This window comes from Marmota monax, unplaced genomic scaffold (genome assembly GCF_021218885.2).
Source record: "Marmota monax isolate L192 unplaced genomic scaffold, Marmota_monax_Labrador192_F-V1.1 WCK01_AAM20220418_F8-fsc00346, whole genome shotgun sequence".
Lineage (NCBI taxonomy): Eukaryota > Metazoa > Chordata > Mammalia > Rodentia > Sciuridae > Marmota > Marmota monax.
Genome location: NW_026692698.1, coordinates 914504 through 937182, shown reverse-complemented (window position 1 = coordinate 937182; position 22679 = coordinate 914504). Strand labels below are relative to the sequence as shown.

General features: G+C 37.1%; 1 protein-coding gene across 5 annotated transcripts in view; it reads left to right on the top strand.

Annotated features, from left to right (window-relative positions):
* Nucleotides 1–22679, top strand: part of Brca1 (BRCA1 DNA repair associated) — a 67434-nt gene that overhangs the window by 11678 nt on the left and 33077 nt on the right. For 2 of the 5 annotated variants that reach the window (XM_046446636.2, XM_046446634.2), the window contains exons 4-11: nucleotides 8610–8687; nucleotides 10087–10175; nucleotides 10831–10970; nucleotides 13103–13208; nucleotides 14295–14340; nucleotides 16026–16102; nucleotides 16619–20026; nucleotides 20424–20512. In XM_046446636.2, the coding sequence (XP_046302592.1) occupies nucleotides 8610–8687; nucleotides 10087–10175; nucleotides 10831–10970; nucleotides 13103–13208; nucleotides 14295–14340; nucleotides 16026–16102; nucleotides 16619–20026; nucleotides 20424–20512 (4033 nt within the window). The remainder of the gene's footprint in view (nucleotides 1–8609; nucleotides 8688–10086; nucleotides 10176–10830; nucleotides 10971–13102; nucleotides 13209–14294; nucleotides 14341–16025; nucleotides 16103–16618; nucleotides 20027–20423; nucleotides 20513–22679) is intronic. The other 3 variants (XM_046446635.2, XM_058579964.1, XM_058579963.1) reach the window with 3 other exon arrangements.

The window sequence follows — 22679 nt, the reverse complement described above, 5'->3', positions numbered from 1 at the left end:
ACATGATACACAGTATGTTTTCTTCCCACCCAAGAACCCCACCTCCTGCTTTCCTCCCCAGAGTTGACCATGATTACTAATTTTCTATCATTTCGGAACTTTTAAAATTCAAGAGTTCTTAATTTGTTCATGAATAGTCTTCATGAATGTCCTAAAATTATATTCAATTTAAATCTTAATTACATTAAAAGCTATGAGCATGTACTTTTTCTGGGAAAACAGTCCATAATTTTGATCAGTCTTAGGATGTTTCCATAATCTAAAAAAAGGGAACAGCTGCTGCTTTAAGGATAATGAGTGCTGGCTGAAGCTGTAGGAAACCTGTTCCTTTGGAGGCATACCCTCTGAGCACAAGTCTGCCAATTGGCTGGTGTCTTCCTTCCTCTGAATTCTATCTTATTCTTTCTTTTTTTTGTCCCAACAAAGACCCAGAGGCTCATTTCCATTGTCTTTTTACTCCTTTCCCATGTTACCCCACTGGTTTAAATCTGTTTCCAACAGTTTTCTTGTGATTCTTCAGCCCAGTTTCTTCACAGATCGGTAACTTTGTGAAACAAAATAATAAAGTCCTAGTTAAAAGTTGAAAGAAAGTTGGAAATTAACCTTTGTTTTCTTCTTTTTTTAATGGGGATGAATTTTGGACCAAAGGCCTCCTGTATAACTAAACCAGCATTGTACCACTGAGCTGTATACCCAAACCTAAAGGGTTCGTCTTTTGTTTTTGTGGTTCTAGGGAATGAACCCAGGATCTCACAAATGCTACACAAACGCTTTACCACTGAGTGCCCCTAACCTTTTTTATTTTTGTATTTTGAGACAGAATCTTGCTAAATTGCTGAGGCTGGCCTTAAACTTTTGATCCTTCTCCCTCATTAACACTGAATAGCTGGGATTGTGGGTATGCCCCACTACACAAGTAAATGTGATTTTCCTTGTTTCTTTTTTTGGTACCGGGGATTGAACTCAGGGGGGGAATCGAACACTGAGCCTCATCCCCAGCCCTTTTTTGTATTTTATTTGGAGACAGGGTCTCACTGAGTTGCTTAGTGCCTCACTGTTGCTGAGGTTGGCTTTGAACTCCCATCCTCCTACCTCGACCTCCTGAGCTGCTGGGATTACAGGCATGCACCATCCCTGTTTCTTGATGAGTATCTTTTTGATATACACTATATGCTTTCTGGTCATCTTGACTAATGAATACTGAATATAATATTGTAATATTAAGAAAAAGTTGAATTGGGGTTTAGCATATGTCAGGCCTTGGGTTCAATCTCCAACATGGCTTTCTTCCAAAAAAAGAAGAAAGAAGAGCCAGGCATGATAAGGCATGTCTGTAATCCCAGCTACTCAGGAAGCTGAAGCAAGAGATCATAAATTCAATACCATCACAGGCCACTTAGAGCCTATCTTAAAATAAAAATGGCTGGGATGTGGCTCAGTGGTAGAGTGCTTGTCTAGTATGCGCGAGTCTCTGGGTTCAATCCCCAGTACTTCAAAAAATGAGGGGAGGGAAAATGGACTAAATTAGTTACTTTGAAGGAGCTTATAGAAAAAGAAAATTACAGGCAGAGGAAGTAACACGAACAAAGGTAGGAAGAGAAGAAAATAGAATATATCTAAGAAAAAAGGACCTAACTTTGCATATGTTTATTGTGTTAAGAGAGGAATGACCCCTCAGGGAGGAAAAGACATTAAGAGAGAAGGTCCAAGAAAAGGCAGAATGGATTGGAAATGAAAAATGGATACAAAAAAAAAAGACAGGGGGCTATTACTTATAAGCAATAATGAATAAAAAGGAGCATGATTCTACAGGAAGCTTTTGCAGGAGAATAAGGTGGTTGACCTTGTTAGAGATGGAGAGGAAGACAGTTGTTGAGATCGAGATTGAGAGAGTTTGTGTTTTTAAGTAATTAAGAATGAAGAAGGCTTGGAATTCCTAAAATAGACTTATGTTAAGAACAGCCAGTCATATGTTGTGTTTTGAATGATAGACTAGATTAAAATCCAATATAATGTCTGCTTTGGTTTGGATATAGTTTGACTGTGTCCTCAAAGGGTTCATATATTAAAATTTAACTCCCATTGTAAGGTACTAAGAGGTCGGAAACTTAATCTATACTGTTGGGGGGGGGGCGTGCTTTAGGAGATGATTAGGTTTAGATAAGGTCATCAGAGTGGAATACCCTTTACCAAATACTGATAAGTTTATAACAAGAGAAAGACTAAGGGCACACTTGGTACTCCCCATAACTTGTCATGTGATTCATTGCACAAACTGCCAGCAAACAGGCCATCAATAAATGCCTTGAGCCTCTTGAACTGTGAGCGAAATAAACTTCTTTCTTTCTTTTCTTTCTAAGATTATCTAACCTTAGGTATTTTGTCATAGAAATACAAAAATGGACTAACACAATGCCTATGTAATACATCAAATTTTTCATGAAATTTCTTCTGTATTATCTTTATAATCTATATAATACCTTGATCTATATAATGAGAAAGCTGGGAAGAATATTCCCAAGCATTAATTGTGCTAACTGAATTTTCTATGGGTAAACTCTGATTGCTGAAAATAAAATAGTTTTATTGACCTGGGTAACTATAGAGTTCTGAAATATTTAATGAACTTTACCCAAAAGATAATAGTACTAATCTAAACAAAAAAATTACCTAGGACATTCATTACTGACTTGAAGTTTTCAAACAATGAATGAAATATATAATACTTTCTAGAAGAGCTAAAATCACATGTGAATCATAAATGTAACTTAAAATTTCTAATAAACACTAAGTTGCTGAGTGCCTTGCTAACTTGCTGAGGCTTACCTTGAACTCGTGATCCCCCTGCCTCAGCCTCCCAAGTTATTGAGATTATAGGCGTGTGCTTATACCTGACTAATAACCACATTTTAAAAAGTAAAACGAAATAGGTAAAATTAATTTTAATTATATATTTATGTAGTTTATATTATCTAATTCAATTGTGACTAAGATTTTATCATTTCAAATTATAATCAATGTAAAGAATATTAATGAAACAAGGAGTGGTGCCAATTGAATTACATGCCTGTAATCCCAGTGATTTGGAAGGCTGAGGCAAAAGAAATGCAAGTTTAAGACCAGCCTCAGCAACTTAAACCCTGAGTTTTCTGTTTTTGGGGTTTTTTTTTTTTTTTTTTTTTTTTTTTGGTACTGGGGATTGAACTCGGGACACTCAACCACTGAGCCACATCCCCAACCCTATTTTGTATTTTATTTAGAGACAGGGTCTCACTGAGTTGCTTAGTGCCTTGCTATTGCTAAGGCTGACTTTGAACCCGTGATCCTCCTGTCTCAGCCTCCCGAGCTGCTGGGATTAGAGGCATGTATCACCTCGGCTAAACCCTAGGGGATTTTTGTTGTTGTTTGTTTGTTTGTGATACTGCATTGAAACCAGAACCTTGCACATGGTAAACACTACCATGGTGCTCTACCACTGAGCTACACCCACAGTCTGGCCTCAGCAACTTAGACATGTCTCCAAATAAAAAATGAAAAGGCCTGGGGATATAGCTTAGTGGTAAGAGTACAGTGAGGTTCAATTCCCAGTACCACAAAATATATTTATATATACTAATGAGATATTTGACATTCTTTTTTTTTTTTCCCTTGTACTAAACCTGCCTTTTTACATTGTTTGAATACACCTAAGTTGAGACTAGTGACACTGTAAGTGCTCAGTAGCTGTATATGTAATGGTGCTATATTGAACAGTGCACCTCTAGGAACTTACTACTCAAAGTAAAGCTTATGTGTCAACAGCAATAGCATCACTTAAAAGCCTGCTAGAATCTTATCCCTGCCCTAAACCTACTGAATCAGAATCTTCTTCTTTTTTTTTTTTTTTTGGTACCAGCGTTTGAACCAGTGGTGCTTAGTCACTGAGCCATATCCCTAGCCCTTTTTTATATTTTATTTAGAGACAGGGTCTCTATGAATTGCTTAGGGCCTTGCTAAGTTGTTGAGGCTGACTTTGAACTCATGATCCTCCTGCCTTAGCCTCGTGAGCTGCTGGGATTACAGGCATTCGCCATCATGCTGAGCAGAATCTTCATTTTAACAAGATGCCCCAGGAGAATTTTTTTTCCCTCCGACAAGGTTACAATGTTGCCCAGGCTACTCTGGTTTCTAATGTACATTAAAGTTTGAGAAGCAGTGCTCTGGAATGATGAGACCTTCTTGTACATTTTTTGGTGTATAATAAGATGAAATAGACTAAGGGTGGTTGAGTTCTAAAGACCAGATAGACCAGACAAGGTATGTCATGAAGTGACCAACTGTGGAAATCCAGTTAAGTGGTGAGTTAGTGTTAGGCAGGTTTAATACCCAGATTATTAAATCATGATTTCAGACAATTATTGTGTCTAGTAATGGGTTTGGTGTATCAGAAATAGGCAAGAGATGGCTTATCTAGCAATGTATATTGAACAGTCTCTCAGGAATCTAGCAGCAGAAATGAGAAGAAATTCAGAAGCAGGGATCAAGCCACAGGAGGGTGAGGGTTAAGGGTAAAATTCTTGTCCCTAGGAGACAAAAAGCCTTGACCCATGGAACTAGGATACCAAGCAGGAAATCTAGGCTGAATCTTCCAAATGAAGAGCTCAAGACAGATGTAATTGTTAGAACTAAAGTACAGACAGTAGGTTTGCTCGAGAAAACAAAGCTTTGCCAAGCAGAGTATGTATGCCTGTAATCCCAACAACTCAGGAGGCTGAGATAAAAAGATCAAAAGTTCAAGACATCCTCTGCAGTTGAGCAAGGCTCTGAGCAATTTAAGTATGACCGTGTCTTTTTTTTTTTTAGGTTTTAAAGTAACTTTTTTTTAAAGAAATTAGATTTTTTAAATTTGTTCCAATTAGTTTTACATGACAGCAAAATGCATTTTGACTCATTGTACATAAATGGAGCAGTTTTCATTTCTCTGGTTGTACATGATGCAGACTCACACCATTTGTACAATCATGCATGTACATCGGGTAATAATTACCGAAGACCCTGTCTTAAGATAAAAAAGGACTGGGGTAAAGCTCAGTACAAAAAAGGAGGGGGAGGGAGGAAGGGAGGAAGGGAGGAAGGAAGGAAGGAAGGAAGGAAGGAAGGAAGGAAGGAAGGAAGGAAGGAAAAAGTCTTATTGTTGAAATGGACAAGATTTGGTGGAACCAGTCACAGGATATGTATTTTCCTTCTTAGAGGATATATTGGTCCACAATCTTATCTCTGTTGACAAGGCAGTTAGGAGAGTAGGAATCCTGAGTACCCAAGATAAACAAAGGTAGCCAGAAATCAACCTGTCATTATTTTGCCAATTTAAGATGAATTTAGTGTTCTCTGCCAGAATAGACTTGGACAAGCATTAATAAATTAGATAAGTTTCTTCAACATTGTTAAACTGCTTGGAGTATAGATGTGCCCCAAACTGAGTACTCTGAAAAATCTCCAGAATTGGTTTGTGGCACTGTGATTTGCTGTTTTCTATCTGCTGAAATCACCTTTCAGAAAATTTGCATTTGCTTAAAAAATGCATTGTCGGGCTGGGGTTGTGGCTTGGAGGTGGAGCACTTGCCTGGCATGCGTGAGGAACTGGGTTTGATCCTTAGCACCACATAAAATAAAAAATAAAGTATCGTGTCCACCTGTAACTAAAAATAAATATTTTTAAAAAATGCATTACTATTTGTTTAACCTTTGGGCTTTAGCAATCCAAAAAGGCCAAAACTTGCCTCAGACCTTTTCACTGAGAACCTTATTTAAAACTTATATATATATATATTTTTCTTTAATTGGTGCATCATGTAGACTCCCCAGAGCTCTAAAACAGATTTTTTTTTTAAGAGAGAGAGAGAGAGAGAGAGAATTTTTTTAAATATTTATTTTTTAGTTTTTGGTGGACACAACATCTTTATTTGTACGTGGTGCTGAGGATCGAACCCAGGGCCGTGTGCATGCCAGGCGAGCACGCTACCGCTTGAGCCACATCCCCAGCCCCTCTAAAACAGAATTTAATGAATTCTTTTTCTGAGTCCTGAAGGGTATGCCAATGTTCTGTTGATCTGTCAGTATTTTCCTTAGCTCAGTCTTTTCATGTCATATACAATTCATTTTCTCTTTTGAGTTTAATTTTATGTGCTCTTTTCCTAACATAATGATAGATTAGAATCCCTTCTTGGTTGATTTTCACATACCTAGTTCCCTTGCATTGTTTATGTAATTCTGTAGGCTGTAAGGCTATATAGCTTGTCATTATATAACTTGTCACTATATTCTCAGCACTGATCATAGAATTTCCTTCTTACCTCTACTATGAATTGTTTGATTGTACCATTGTCAAGATAATACATCACTGCCTCCATGACCCACATTATACTTGAGTGCAGGTAGTATTTGCATCTTTACAGGAGTGGTAGGCTCTATCCTGTGTCTTTAAAGAGTACCTATATGCAATTCTTGGGTTTTTTTTTTTTATTTTTGGTGTCTTTTTGTTTGTTTTTGTTGCTACTGGGGATTGAATTCAGTGGTGCTTTACCACCACGCTACATCCCCACCCCTTTTTATTTTTTTATCTTAAGACAGGGATGCACTAAATTACAGAGTCTGGCCTTGAACTTGCAATCCCCCTGCCTCAGCCTCTGAGTTGCTGGGATTACAGGTGTGTGCCCCTGTTCCTGGCTCCAGGTAGCTTTTGTTTGTTTGTTTTATTTTGCTATTGGGGATTGAACTCAGGGGCACTCAACCACTAAGCCACATTCCCAGCCCTATTTTGTATTTTTATTTATTTATTTATTTATTATATTTTTTTTTTCTTTTTAGGTGTAGATGGACACAACACAATGCCTTTATTTTTATGTGGTGCTGAGAATCGAACCCAGGTTCCGCCCATGCTAGGCGAGCACTCTACCACTGAGCCATAATCCCAGCCCCACCTATTTTGTATCTTATTTAGAGACACGGACTCAGTGAGTTACTTAGCACCTCACCAATGCTGAGTCTGGCTTTAAACTCATGATCCTCCTATCTCAGCCTCTCTAGCCACTGGGAATGCAGCACCACCGCACCTGGCCCTGGGTAGCTTTTTGACATCTTCATCCCCAAAACTACAGAATCATTATTGAGTACAATATGGTAGTTGAAGCATTTCTGTAGGTATAGAAGGACAAAGTCTTCATCAGATCTCTATACATTCACTGACTCAGAAAGACCACGAGAAAGACCTCGGGCCTGTTGCAGTTCAGTACTAGATCCAGTATCACCTTCACCACTTGATTACTGTGATTTGGGAAAAGTCTCTATTTTAAATGGAGGTAATTTTTTCTAAATATTCATAGCAATGTTACTGGTTTTTTTTTTAATATTTATTTTTTAGTTTTAGGTGGACACAATACCTTTATTTTATTTTTATGTGGTGCTGAGAATCGAACCCAGTGCCTCATGCATGCTAGGCGAACGCGATACCTTTTGAGCCACATCCCCAGCCCCTCTTTTTTTTTTTTAATATTTATTTTTTTAGTTGTAGTTGGACACAACACCTTTATTTCACTTGTTTATTTTTGTATGTGGTGCTGAGGATCGAACCCAGGGTCTCGCACATACGAGGCGGGCGAGTGCTCTACCGATAAGCCACAACCCCAACCCCTAAATGGAGATAATTTTTTAGGGTTATTGTGTGGATTAAGAGAGGGCAATACACATATCCAGGACATACATCTCCCTGACCCTAACCCTGGAAAAGAGTCTGTGTTCACCAAGTGTCCCTATCAGGAATTCACCAACCATCTTGTAAAACCCACACCAGTGTGGGTTTTTTTGCGGGGGCGGGGGTACCCAGGGATTGAACTCAGGGGCACTTGGCCACTGAGCCAAATCCCCAGCCCTATTTAGAGACAGGGTCTCATTGAGTTGCTTTGTACCTTACTTTTGCTGAGGCTGGCTTTGAATTTGTTATCCTCCTACTTCAACCTCCCGAACTGCTGGGATTACAGGCGTCTTCCATCGTGCCTGGTGGTTTTTAAAACCTGCACCAGAGTGGGTACAGAGGATCCAGACTCCAGCTGTGGCTACAATATAAGGTTTTTTAATACAAGAAAAATAAAGTGAATGTAACCCGTTTAAAAAAAGAGAGAGAAGCCAATACATGTGGGCTAAGGATATAGCTTAGTTGCCATTACCACTGAGCTACATCCCCAGCCCCAGGTGCTGAATTCTTTAATGAATTATAATCATTTTACATGAACTACTTACCATTTATTTCTGATTATGCAATATGAAATAATTATGAATATATCATTAAATATGCCATATTAACTTTTTAATAAGTTTTATTTGATCATAACCTTAAGCTATATGCAGGTAAGTTCAGTTTTCATAGATCATTTCTTACATAGTTTGGTTTCCTGCTTATGCAGCATCTAAAAAAATTAGAGATAACCATTGGTTGTAATTCACCTGTCATTACTTTTTAAATGATTCTTCAGGGCAGTTATGAGATTATCTTTTCATGGCTGTTTGCCTTTTGAATGTTCTCTCCACAAAAGAAAGCAATTTGAATTGTTCTTTTCTTTCTTTATAATTTATAGATTTTGTATGCTGAAACTTCTCAACCAGAAGAAAGGGCCTTCGCAGTGTCCTTTGTGTAAGAATGATATAACCAAAAGGTATATAATTTGTATAATGGTGGGAGGTTGGAAGCAACAATGGCAGGAAAACGTAAAGATTCTTTGATAGCATAGCTAGTGTTCCTAAAAAACTATTCATCAGTAGAAAAATGTATAAAAGTGTGTTTAGCAGACAGAGTAAATTATTTCTAAGGTTATTTTCCTGAAAGTTTTATGGGACATCTGCCTTACAGAGCGAACTGATGCCTTTATTTTCCCATCCAAATACCAACCAGGCCCAATCCTGATAATCTTCCAACATCAGAGGAGATCAGGCAATGGTAATGCTGTAGACAACTTATTGCCTTTTTCTAGTGTTTCTGAATAATGCAAGGACTTGCATTCTTATCTAAAGTACAGCAGCACAATCCTGCCCCAATTATCCACTAATCCTGCTTTTATTTTTCTTCATTTCATTTATTTCTACCTAATTATTTACCTGTACACATGTATTTATATACACATGTATTTATTTATATATCTTTCTTGCCATAGTAGAAGTTCTGTTAAGACAGTGACTTTGTCTATCTTGATCCATAATGTCTCTCCAATGTCTGGAATGTTGTAGGTGCTCAAATATTTAAAAGAATGAATGAGGGCTAGGGTTGTAGCTCAGTGGTAGAGCGCTCGCCTCGCATGTGGAAGGCACTGGGTTCGATCCTCAGCACCACATACAAATAAAACCAAGGCATTGTGTCCATCTACAACTAAAAATAAAAGAATGAATGAGGGGCTGGGGCTGAGTGGTAGAGTGCTCGCCTGGCATGCATGAGGCACTGGGTTTGATCCTCAGCACCACATAAAAATAAAATGAAGGTATTGTGTCTACCTGCAACTAAAAATATATATATTTTTTTAAATGAAATAATTGGCTGGGTGTGGTGGCACATGTCTGTAATCCCAACAACTTTGGAGTCTGAAGCAGCAGGATCAGGAGTTCAAAGCTAGCCTTAGCAACTTGGTGAGACCCTAAGCAATTTAGCAAGACCCTGTCTCAAAAAAAAAAAAAAAAAAAAAAAGGGCTTAGGATGTGGCTCAGTAATGAAGTACTCCTGTGTTCAGTCCTCGGTACCAAAAAGAAAAAAATATTAACACTGCCACACAATATATTCTGATGTCAATGATATGTTAATTATAGTGCAATGTCACTAATAGCTCTAGTTTTTAAATACGGTTTTCTACCATAGCTGTAGTAGAAAACAGTTATAATCTTATATTTATTTGTTTATATTTCTTTCCTTATTTAATGTCCTTAAAAAATTGATAATCAGGGCTGGGGTGTGTTCAGTGGCAGAGCACTTGGCTGGCTTGTGTGAGGCACTGGGTTTGATCCTTAGCACCACATAAAATAAGTTGATAATCACTTGCTAAGTGTGCCTCTCAAACAATTTAATTTCAGAAGCCTACAAGAAAGTACAAGATTTAGTCAACTTGTTGAAGAGCTATTGAAAATCATTCATGCTTTTGAGCTTGACACAGGATTACAGTGTAAGTATTGCATAGCCCCAGAGGCAGTGCTGTCCTTAAATTCTTAGGAAGTCTGAATAATTATTTTCTGTGAACAGATGATAAGACCTCCTTGGTCTAGGTTAATTTTAGCTCTGTATCTGTGAATCTATATTTTAAATCACTCCTATTAATCTCAGACCTTATTTTATTAATCCTGATATGCACATCTTAACATCTCTGAAATTGGTAATATTTTAGTATCAATGGTGTGTTATTGTTTAATGTTTTTTTAGTGACCCATAAAATAATGGTTTAGCTTACATCATTGCTATCTCATAGTCAGTGAAATATGATATTAATAGGCAAATTTGTTAGTTTTAGGTGGACAAGAAGAAACAGAAATCACTTTGACCGTTTGTATGTGTTTGTTTTTTAGGAGTAGAATTTCCAAAGTTGATTTTTTAGAAAATTAAGGTAAACTTAATGCATTACCTTAACACAACAAAGCACACACAGGATATTTCTTGGTTTCTTTAATGAAAATTAATGTATTTTTTTCTAACTGAAAAAATAATGTGTTCCAGGCTAGGGATATAGCTCAGTGGTAGAGTACTTTCTTAACACGCATGAAGCCTAGGTTTGATTTCCAGCATTCCAAAAATAAGAAAATAATGTGTTCCCTTATAATTTATAGTTGCCAACAGTTATAACTTTCCAAAAAAGGAAAATAACTCTCCTGAACATTTAAAGGAAGAGATTTCTATCATCCAAAGTATGGGCTACCGAAACCGTGCCAAAAGACTTCGAGAAAGTGAACCTGAAAATCCTACCTTGGTAAAGCCATTTTCGTTTATTCTGGTAACATTTCTTCATTAAATATTGTGAATTAGCGAATGAGCTAAATGTTCGTGGCATTATATGAAGTATCAGTAAAGAAAGGAAAATGGGCTGGGCATGATGGCACATAACCTGTAATTATAGCTACTCGAGAGGCCGAGGCAGGAAGATCACAAGTTGGAAGCCAGTCTTGGCAATTCAGTGAGACCCTGTCTCAAAATAAAAAAGGATTTGGGGATATAGCTCAGTGGGAGAGTGCTCCTGAGTTCAGTCCCTAGTACTGGGGGAAAAAAAAGGAACGTGGTAAATTAAGTGGTTGGACAAGTGTTCTAATCAATAAGAGTTCAAGGAATTTGGAAAAGTCAGGGTGACTGGTATGTCGAGAGAGACATTTTAGGAACTGACCCTACTTTGGAGCTTTATCAGCTCTGATGCATGTCAAAAATAGCTTCAAGGGGCTGTGTTTGTGGCTCAGTGGTAGAGCACTTGCCTAGCATGTACAAGACCCTGGGTTTGATCCTCAGCACCTCATTAAAATAAAGGTATTGTGTCCAACTACAACTAAAAAAATAATAAATATTAAAAAATAATAGCCACAAAGTCCCTGATCTTTTTAAGCATTTGAAAAGTGCTTTAAGCCAGGCATGGCTATTCCCAGCTACTTGGGATGCTAAGGCAAAGAATCTCAAGTTTGAGGTCCAGCTGGACAACCAAGCAAGACCCTATCTCAGAAACTTTTTAAATGGGTTGGAGTTGCTAGGAATGTAGCTCAGTAGCAGAGTGCTTGCCTAGTATGTGTGAGGTCCTGGGTTCAATCCCCATGTCACCAAAAAAGGGGGCTGGGAAAATAGCTCAGTAGTAGAATGCCCCTGGATTCAATTGCCAGTATCAAAAAGCCAAAACAAACTTCAATTAAAATGTGTAATCAAAGAAACTGCAGTTATTTGCTCTGATGTTAACTAATATGTGAATGCATAATGGATATCTTAAAAATAACAGGTCTTATGGTATTAACATTTGTTTTTCTGTAGAAGGGCAAAATAGGAAGCAGAAAAATCTTCATTAAAGCAATGTTGGGCCAGGTGCCATGGCGCATACATGTAATCTGAGCAATTTGGGAGGCTGAGGCAGGAGGATTACAAGTTCCTCAGCAATTTAGCAAGGTCCTGAGCAACTTAGTAAAACCCTGTCTTGAAATAAAAAAGTTTTTAGAAGTTCTGGGGATGTGGCTCAATAGTTATGTGCCCCGGGTTCTATCCCCAGTAACCTGCCCTCCCCCCAAAAAAAGTAATGTTGAATGGTGCTCAGTGGCAGACACCTATAATCCCATTGACTTGGGGAAAAAGATGACAAGTTCAAGGCCAGCCTAGGCAACTTAGCATAGACCCCATCTCAAAATAAAAAATAAAAAGAACTGGGTATGTAGCTCAGTGTGAAGCACCCCTGGGTTCAATCCTCAGTTCAAAAAAGCAATGTTGGGACTTTTAAATATTGTGTTACTAAATTTGTTCTTAGGTATACTGGGGTTTTATTATCATCATTTCTCTCTTTTTAAAATTTATCTTAGTTGCTAACCCTTTCATCAGATGTGGTCATAAGTATATATCAACTATTAGCTTAAAAAAAAAATATATATATATATATATATAGAGAGAGAGAGAGAGAGCCACTGGGATGACAGGTATGTGCCACTGTACCCAGCAAAATATACTATTTTAATACTTTAAGAATGTACATAATGGGACTGGGGTTGTGGCTCATTGGTAGAGCGCATGCCTTGCATGTATGGGGCACTGGGTTCAATCCTCAGCATCACATAAAAATAAATAAAGGTATTGTGTCCATCTACAACTAATAAATGAATGAATGAATGAATAATTAGAAATGTATAGAATGGTACATAATCGGTTTGGAAAATTTTTAAACAATAGAAAGAGAGGAAAAATACTCAACTCACAAATAACCCTGACATTTTAGTGAGTAGTTTGTCAGGTTTTTTCCCAGGTATCATAAATTTTATTTATCTGATTGTGGTGGATTTGTTTTGCCCATGGTCTCAAGTTTCTCTTTAGGAAAAAAGCACTGAACTGGCCATCCATTTGTTGACCATTCTTTACTGTACTGCTTAGCAGGAAACCAGTCTTAGTGTCCAACTCTCTAACCTTGGAATCATGAAATCTCTGAGGACAAAGCAGCAGATACAACCTCAAAATAAATCTGTCTACATTGAATTGGGTAAGGTCTCAGATTTCTTAAGTGTAGAATAATAGTTGCTAGATTGCTTGTCTTACTGTTTTACCAAAAACCTTAGTCATAATTTATACATGTGACAGGGAACTTTTGGAAGTGAAAATAAAATAATTTTATGGGCCCTATGGTGAGTTATAAATAGTGTAAAAGATGCAGTTTACACCTCAAAGAGTCTTACTTTATAAAGGGAGCAAAAGAATGGTTATAAGCTAGTGTGAATCAATTTTGGAAAAATGGAAAATAGCAGTAAGAAAGAACATGATGGGTTTCTATATCATTTAAAGGGATCCAAAATAATTTGTACTAGATTAGTAAGCCATTTAAAAACTAACCTGGGGCTGGGATTGTGGCTCAGCAGTAGAGTGCTCGCCTAGCACAGACGGGACCCAGGTTCGATCTTCAGCACCACATAAAAAAATAAAGGCATTGTGTTGTGTCCATCTACACCAAAAAAATAAATATTAAAAAAAATAATAAACTAAGAGTTCAAAAAAGTCTAATTGCCTTCTCTCTTAGAATTGGGAAAGGCGGTCCTCTTTTGAACTTTTAAAGACTGCCATGTGTTTCCTTAACACTTATTGGATTTCACTGAAATTACCCATATGTCTCCCACCCATAAGATAATAAATTCATGAGCAATAGGTATATGTCTCAAAAATAATTATATTATTTAATATTTAGGACCACTTACTTGTATCCCTGGCACTGTTGGTTTTTGTTTTATAACTCATTTAAAAATGCATGTCAAACTTCTGAGGTTGTAAATATGTATACTTATTTTACAGATGAAGAAATTAGTCACAGAAGTTAAATATTGCTAAGTTAGTAAAGCTAGTAAGTGGCAGATCCATTTTTTAAATAAGCTTCAGAAATAAGCTTCAGAGCCTGTACTTTCTACTTCTCTGTGTTGCATGACTAATCTGTCTTGCTTGCCATGTAATATAGATGTTCAGTAAATGTTTCTAAGTGAATGAATATCTACTTTGCAACAAGTATATTTTTCAAATTTAACCCTTCTAATAAACAAAAACTGACTGATTTTTTGGGGGGGGTTTTGATGGATATTTTTAGGATCTGATTCTTCTGAAGATACAGTTAATAAGGCAAATTATTGCAGGTGAGTCAAAAAGAGTCTTTGTCTATGAAGCTGTTTTTTTTTTTTTTTTTCATATTTAACATTTAGGATTAGTATTTTCCTAGATTTGAGTGAAGTCCTTGGAAGAAGCTTTAGAGATCATCTTATCTTATCTCCCCTCATTTTATATCTGAGGAAATACTGTTTTTGTTTGTTTCCTTTATCCAAAGGACCTTAAGATAACAGTGAAACTCTATACAAGATGGTTATTTTCTAGCTGATTTTCTCATATGTAGTATTGACCCAATGGTAATTGCTAATGGAATTATTAGAGGATTTTATTTGTAGTTTTCTTTCTTTCCTCAGTTCTTTCATTTCACCTATTCCCAAACTTTATCTATATAAGTAACATAATAATCTATAAGGGACCCCCAGTTGGGTTACCTGCAAGAATGCTTTCCTTAAGAATTATTGCTTGACCCTGATTAAGATAAGTGATCTGAATTATGGTGATGTCATTAGCAATCAGTTTTTGTTTAAAAATTACTTTTTCCTAATCTTGAAATTAGAAGGACATTATTCTTGGCCAGAAAAGAAGCAAAGAAAGCAATGAAGCAAAGTAGTAGTTTTTGCATTTCATTGGAATGCCTGCTCTTCTAGTGCTTCCTTTGTTGTTTTTTGCTCCTACCTTCTCATTAATATACACTTTTTTAGCTGGGTGTGGTAGCACATGTCTGTAATCCCAGTGTCTCAGGAGGCTGAGGCAGGAGGATTGCAAATTCAAGGCTAGCCTCAGCAATTTAGCAACTTAGCAAGGCCCTAATAAGCAACTTAGTGAGACCCTGTCAAAATAAAAGGACTAAGGATGGGGCTCAGTGATTAAGTGCCTGAGTTCAATCCCCTGTAAAAAGAGGTTTTTTTTGTGTCCCTTTATTTTTCTTTCAATACCAGAGGATTGAAACAGAGGCTCTGTACCACTGAGCTACACCTCCAGTGCTTTTTTACTTTTAATTTTGAGACAGTCTTATTAAATTGCTAAGGCTGGTCTTGAATTTGCAGTCCTCTTGCCTTAGCTTTCCAAGACTCTGAGATTATAGGCATGTGTCACTGTGCCCAGCTAAAATATTCTTTTATTTTGGGGAACTGGGGTTGAACCTAGAGGTGCTTAACCACTGAGCTGTAACCCAATCAGTCCTTTCTACTTTTTTTCTTTTTTTTTTTGGTGTGTGTGTGGGGGGGGGTGGAGAAATGGTTACTAAGGATTGAACCCAGCAGTCCTTAACCACTTTATTACTGAGCTACATAAGACGGAGTCTCACTACATTGCTTAGGGCTTCACTGCATTGCTGAGGCTGGCTTTGAACTTGTGATCCTCCTGCCTCAGCCTCCTGAGCCTCTGGGCTTACAGGTGTGGGCCACCATGCCCAACTAAGCATTTTTTAAAAACTATCTTTTAGCAGTCATGTAAATTGGGGCTCTCATTTGCATCTTTATAAAGCAATGTTCTGTCTTGCAGCTTAACTTTTGTGACTGGATGTTCTCAGTCTAACCATTTCATTTTGATTAGAGGTTACTTAAAGGAAAGACCAGGAATCACAAAATGAGTCAAATTGGTCAGCAACTACAGCCCTACCTAGAGAAGTTAAAATATTTGATCTTGCTCATTTGACAGTTCTATGAACATATAACTAATGATTCTAATTAAGGCTTCTGTGTTTTCCTTATAGTGTGAGAGACCAGGAATTGTTGCAAACCACCACTCAAGGAGCCAGGGCTGAAACCAGTGTGGATTCTGCAAATAAGGGTAATGGCAAGTCTTCCCAACTTAATAGACACTGAAGATAGAGAACTATAGATAGAGAACCCAGGCATCATGCATGCTAGGAGAGGACTCTACCACTGAGCCACAACCCCAGCCCTGCCTTTTACTTTTAATAGACATATTTGTATTTCAGTTTTTTCCAACTTCTTTCTAAGTGTATGGAATATGAGTGTGTAGATAGAATAGAATACTGTGTGTCTGATGACCAAACAGACTGCATTTAATTCACTGTTAGAAGTTGGGGGATAGGAGATGTGGTTTATGCATAGGGAACATTCTGAAATTGACTTTTTAATTGGCTTGAGGAGAATAATGAGAATTTAGTCAAATAGAAATTATTTGAAAGAGCATGAGTTACATCTTCAGTATATTTGGTAGTTTATGATATTAGTTGCTCTAAAACTAGTTGCTTGATTTCCACTTCCAAGTTGTATTAATTATGTATTTATTTATAATAATTCAGTTTTTAAGCATCTTGTTATTTTTATATATTTTCAGCTGCTTGTGAGTTTTCTGAGAAGGACATAGCAAATATTGAACATCATCAATCCAGTAATAAAGATTTGAACATCATTGAGAAGCATGCAACTGAGAGGCATCCAGAAAAGTATCAGGGTATTTCTGTTTCAAACTTGCATGTGGAGCCATGTGGCACAAATACTCGTGCCAGCTCATTACAGCATGAGAACAGCAGTTTATTACTCACTAAAGACAGAATGAATGTAGAAAAGGCTGAATTCTGTAATAAAAGCAAGCAGCCTGGTTTAGCAAGGAGCCAACAGAGCAGATGGGCTAAAAGTAAGGAAACCTGTAACGATAGGCAAACTCTCAGCACAGAGAAAAAGGTAGATCTGAATGTTGATCCCCTATATGAGAAAAAAGAACCAAGTAAGCAGAAACCTCCATGCTCTGAGAATTCTAGAGATACCCAAGATGTTCCTTGGATAACACTAAATAGCAGCATTCGGAAAGTTAATGAGTGGTTTTCCAGAAGTGACGAAATGTTAACTTCTGACGACTCACATGATGGGGGTTCTGAGTCAAATGCTAAAGTAGCTGGTGTATTAGAAATTCCAAATGAAGTAGATGGATTTTCTGGTTCTTCAGAGAAAATAGACTTGTTGGCCACTGACCCGCGTAATGCTTTAATTTTTAAACGTGAAAGAATCTGCTCCAAAGCAGTTGAGAGTAATATTGAAGATAAAATATTTGGGAAAACCTATCGGAGGAAGGCGAGCCTCCCTAACTTGAGCCATGTAACTGAAAATCTAATTATAGGAGCATTTGCCACAGAACCACAAATAACACAAGAGCGTCCCCTCACAAATAAATTAAAACGTAAAAGGAGAACTACATCATGCCTTCATCCTGAGGATTTTATCAAGAAAGCAGATTTGGCAGTTGTTCAAAAGACCCCTGAAAAAATAAATCAGGGAACTGACCAAATGGAACAGAATGATCAAGTAATGAATATTACTAATAGTGGCCAAGAGAATGAAACAAAAGTTGATTTTGTTCAGAAAGAGAAAAATGCTAACCCAATAGAATCATTGGAAAAAGAGTCTGCTTTCAGAACTAAAGCTGAACCTATAAGCAGCAGTATAAGCAATATGGAACTAGAATTAAATATCCACAATTCAAAAGCACCTACGAAAAACAGGCTGAGGGGGAACTCCTCTACTAAGCATATTCATGCGCTTGAACTAGCAGTAAATAGAAATACAAGTCCACCTCATCACATTGAATTACAAATTGATAGTTTTACTAGCAGAGAAGAAATAAAGACAGGAAATTCCAACCAAATGCCAGTCAGGCATGGCAAAAAGCTTCAACTCATGGAAGATGCAGAACCTGCAACTGAAGTCAAGAAGAGTAACCAGCCAAATGAACAAATAATTAAGAGATATACTAGTGATGTTTTCCCAGAACCAAAGTTAACAGGCATATCTGGTCTTTTTACTAACTGCTCAAGTTCTAGTAAAGTTAAAGAATTTGTCAATCCTAACCTTCAGAAAGAAGGAACAGAAGAGAACATAGAAATAATTCAAAGGTCTAATAATACCAAAGACCCCAAAGATGTGCTAAGTGGAGAAAGGGGTTTGCAAACTGAAAGATCTGCAGAAAGTACCAGTATTTCATTGGTACCTGATACTGATTATGGCACTCAGGACAGTATCTCATTACTGGAAGCTAACACTTCTGGAAAAGCAAGAATAGCATCAAATCAACATGTTACTCAGTATGTGGCAATCGAAAACCCCAAGGAATTTATCCATGGTCATCCTAAAGATACTAGAAATGACACGGGGGGTTACAAGAATTCATTGAGACACGATGTTAACCACATTCAGGAGATAAATGTAGAAATGGAAGAAAGTGAACTTGATACTCAGTATTTAGAGAATACATTCCAAGTTTCAAAGCGTCAGTCATTTGCTCTGTTTTCAAATCCAGGAAATCAAGAAAAGGAATGTGCAGCTGTCTATGCTCCCTCTCAAACCTTACAGAAACAAAGCACAGAAGTCAATCTTGAATGTGAGCAAAAAGACAAAAATTGGGGAAATAAAGAGTCTAAAATTCCGCATGTCCAGGCAATTAATGCCACTATGGGCTTCCCTGTGGTTTGTCAGAAAAATAAGCCAGGTGATGATGCCAAATGTAATATTACAGAAGTCTCTAGAATTTGTCCTTCATTTCCGTTCAGAGGCAGTGAAACTAAACTTATTACTGCACATAAACATGGAATTTTACAAAACCCATATCATATGCCATCAGTTTCTCCCATCAGGTCATCTGTTAACACTAAATGTAAGAAAAACCTATTAGGGGAAAAGTTTGAGAAACATTCAAGGTCACCTGAAAGAGTAGTGGGATATAAGAGAATCATTCAAAGTGCAGTGAGCACAATTAGCCAAAATAACATTAGAGAAAGTGCTTTTAAAGAAGCCAACTCAGGCAGTATTAATGAAGTAGGCGCTAGTACTAATGAAGTAGGTTCCAGTGGTGAAAACATTCAAACAGAACTAGGTAGAAACAGAGGACCCAAATTAAATGCTGTGCTTAGATTAGGTCTTATGCAACCTGAAGCCTATAAACAAAATCTTTCTCTAATTAATTGTAAATACCCTGAAATAAAAAGACAAGGAGAAGATAAAGTAGTTCAAGTTGTTAATACAGATTTCTCTCCATGTCTAATTTCAGATAATTTAGAACAACCTATGAGAATTAGTCCTGTCACTCAGGTTTGTTCTGAGACTCCAGATGACCTGTTAGATGATGATGATGATGAAATAAAGGAAAATACCAGCTTTACTGAAGGTGGCATTAAGGAAAAATCTGCTGTTTTTAGTAAGAATGTCCAGAGGGGAGAATTTAGCAGGAACCCAAGCCCTTTAGCCCATACATCTTTGGCTCAGAGTCACCAAAAGGGGGCCAGGAAATTAGAGTCCTCAGAAGAGAACACCTGTAGTGAGGATGAAGAACTTCCCTCCTTCCAACACTTACTATTTGGTAAAGTAACCAAAACACCTCAGTCTACCAAACACAGCACTGTTGTGACAGACTGTCTGTCTAAGAAAACAGAGGAGAACCTGGTATCATTTAGGACTGGTGTAAATGACTGCAATAATGAGGTGATACTGGAAAAGGCCTCCCAGGAACATCACTTTAGTGAGGAAGCGAAATACTCTGGTAGCTTGTTTTCTTCCCAGTGCAGTGTATTAGAAGACTTGACAACAAATACAAACTCCCAGGACCCCTTCTTGATGTTTGATCCTCTGAAACATCAGTCTGAAAACCAGGAAGTTGTGCTGAGTGACAACAAATTGGTTTCAAATGATGAAGAAAGGGAAACTGGCCTAGAAGAAGATAATCACCAAGAAGAGCAGAGTGTGGATTCAGACTTAGGTATTAGAACCAGATTTTTGTGTTTGCCTCTGACTGTTTTATAAAATGAGCTAAATGTTTATGCCTTTGGGGGAGCACATTTTATGAATTTCCAAGTACAGTTACTTAAACTTGAAACATGTTTCTTCTAAGATTCTTTTCCTTAAGTCAGAAGTCCTTCACCCAGTTATCACATCTTCCCTGATTGAATGAGCTTTAATATCCTATTTGTTGGTGGACTTGCTTCCAGTTTTTATTGTTAAAGAGTTGTAAGAGGAAATCCTGGTAGCAAGGAGGTTAATCATTTTGTGTGACATGAAGATGAAACCAGTCCTGCCAATGGGAAGAAACAGTTAAAGCAAGTTGCAATTTTTATAGTCTTCCTACATCTGAACCTCTGTTTTTATTATCGTTTAAGGTGAAGCAGCATCTGGCTATGAAAGTGAAACAGTCCTCTCTGAAGATTGCTCAGGGGTGTCCTCGCAGAGTGATATTTTAACCACTCAGGTAAAAAAGGCATGGGATGGGGCTGGGGATATGGCTCAAGCAGTAGCACGCTTGCCTGGCATGCGCATGGTGCTGGGTTCAATCCTCAGCACCACATAAAAATAAAAAAATAAAGATGTTGTGTCCACCAAAAACTAAAAAATAAATATTAAAAAAATTTTTCTCTCTCTCTTAAAAAAAAAAAAAAAGGCACATGGGTACTTATGTGGTATCCTCTGCATTTAGTGGTATGTATCCACATTCTTAAGTCTGCTGATATCTTCCTGTGAATTAATGGCATAACAATTAAGTATGATGCCTTGTTTCCCCAAATCAGATTATAAATACCTTTGTGGAACTCATGTCATACACATACATATACTATCTAGCTCTCTGTAGAACACTAAGTACTAAATTTAATAAATAAGCTGAACCTTGAAAACCATATGCCCTGTTACAAAACATATAAAAGCACTTTGGTATCCAGAGAGAGAGGTGATTAATCTTGGTGCTTAATTGGAGCCTGTAGGGCTCTCTTCCCATTAGAGACTATCTAGTATTTCACTGTTTTGTGCTTAATTTTTTTATGTTTATGTCTTTTATGTGAAATCTATTGAGTTTTCTGTAGTGCCCGTAAGTCATCTTTAATAACAATAACAAAAGGGCATAATTTGGAACCCAGTAGATAAGGCCAATAATTTGGTTACTTTTTTTGAGTGTATATGTGGTACTGGGGGTTGAACCCAGGGGCTCTCTATCACTGAGCTATATCTGCAGCCTTTCTATTTTTTTATTTTAAAATAGGGTTTTAGGAAGTTGCTGAGGCTGGCCTTGAACTTGTGATCCTCCTGCCTCATCCTTCTAAGTTGCTGGTATTACAGGCGTGAGCCACCCACACTTGGCATAAATAAAGGTCTATAACAACTAAAAAAATTTTGAAAAAGAAAAAAAAAATTAGGGGACTACAACAGATAAACAAGAATCATCCATGGATGAACCTTGAAAACATTAAATAAAATGTTATATTCCAAACGACAAATATTGCATAATTTCCCCTTATATAAGGTACTTAGAATAATCAAATTTATAGAAACAGAAGATAGAATAATGGTTATCAGAGATTTGGGGGAGGAGGGAGTAGAGAGTTCCTTGTTTAATGGGTACCTGTTTCATTTAGGGAGGAGGATGATGATGATAAAGTTTTGGAGATAGTGGTGATGGTTATAAGACATTGAGAAAATACTTAATGTACTGAACTGTACTGTTCAAAATGGTTAAGATGGTAAATTAGGGGCTGGGGTTGTGGCTCAGTGGTAAAGTGCTTGCCTAGTGAGGCACTGGGTTTGATCCTCAGCACTGCATAAAAATAAATAAATAAATGTATTGTGTCCATCTACAACTTAAAAAAAAAAAAAAAGAAGGTAAATTAGATAAATTTTATAAGCTATCCAGAGATGGTTATAGTAACTCATTGGTCTATATCCACTGAGTCTTCTTTCTTTGTGTATAGGGTGTTTATGTATACCTTATCATTATTTATTTATTTATTGGTGTTGGAGATTGAACCCAGTCCTTGTGTATGCTGAACACACTCATTACAACTGAGCTATGCCCCCAGCTCCTACACCTTATCTTTAAAAAAAATCATTTAGATAGGGGCTAGGATTGTGGCTCAGTGGCAAAGCACTTGCCTAGCATGTGTGAGGCTCTGGGTTCAATTCTTAGCACCACATAATAAATAAATAAAATAAAGATCATGTCCACTACAGAATAAATAAATAAATAAATAATACTCTACATACTTACATTGTAATTTAATTTTTATTGTGTCATTAAAATTCTTTAGTGCCTTTAGTTTTAATTATTATATAGCATTTTATTCTGTTGGGTGTATTATGATTTATTCAACCTATTGTTAAATGTTGAAGATTTCAGGGTAACAGTCACAGTTTGCTGTTATGTATGATACTATGGTAGACATCTTGATAGTTAAATATTTGTCCACATCTCTGATGATTTCCTTTGTATAAATTCCTGGAACTGAATTTTTTTTTTTTTTTATCTTTGATACATATTGTTAAATTGACCTTTAGAAGGATTAAACCAAACCAGACAGATGGCACATGCCTGTAATCCCAGTGGCTCGGGAGACTGAGGCAGAAGGATCACAAGTTCAAAGCCAGCCTCA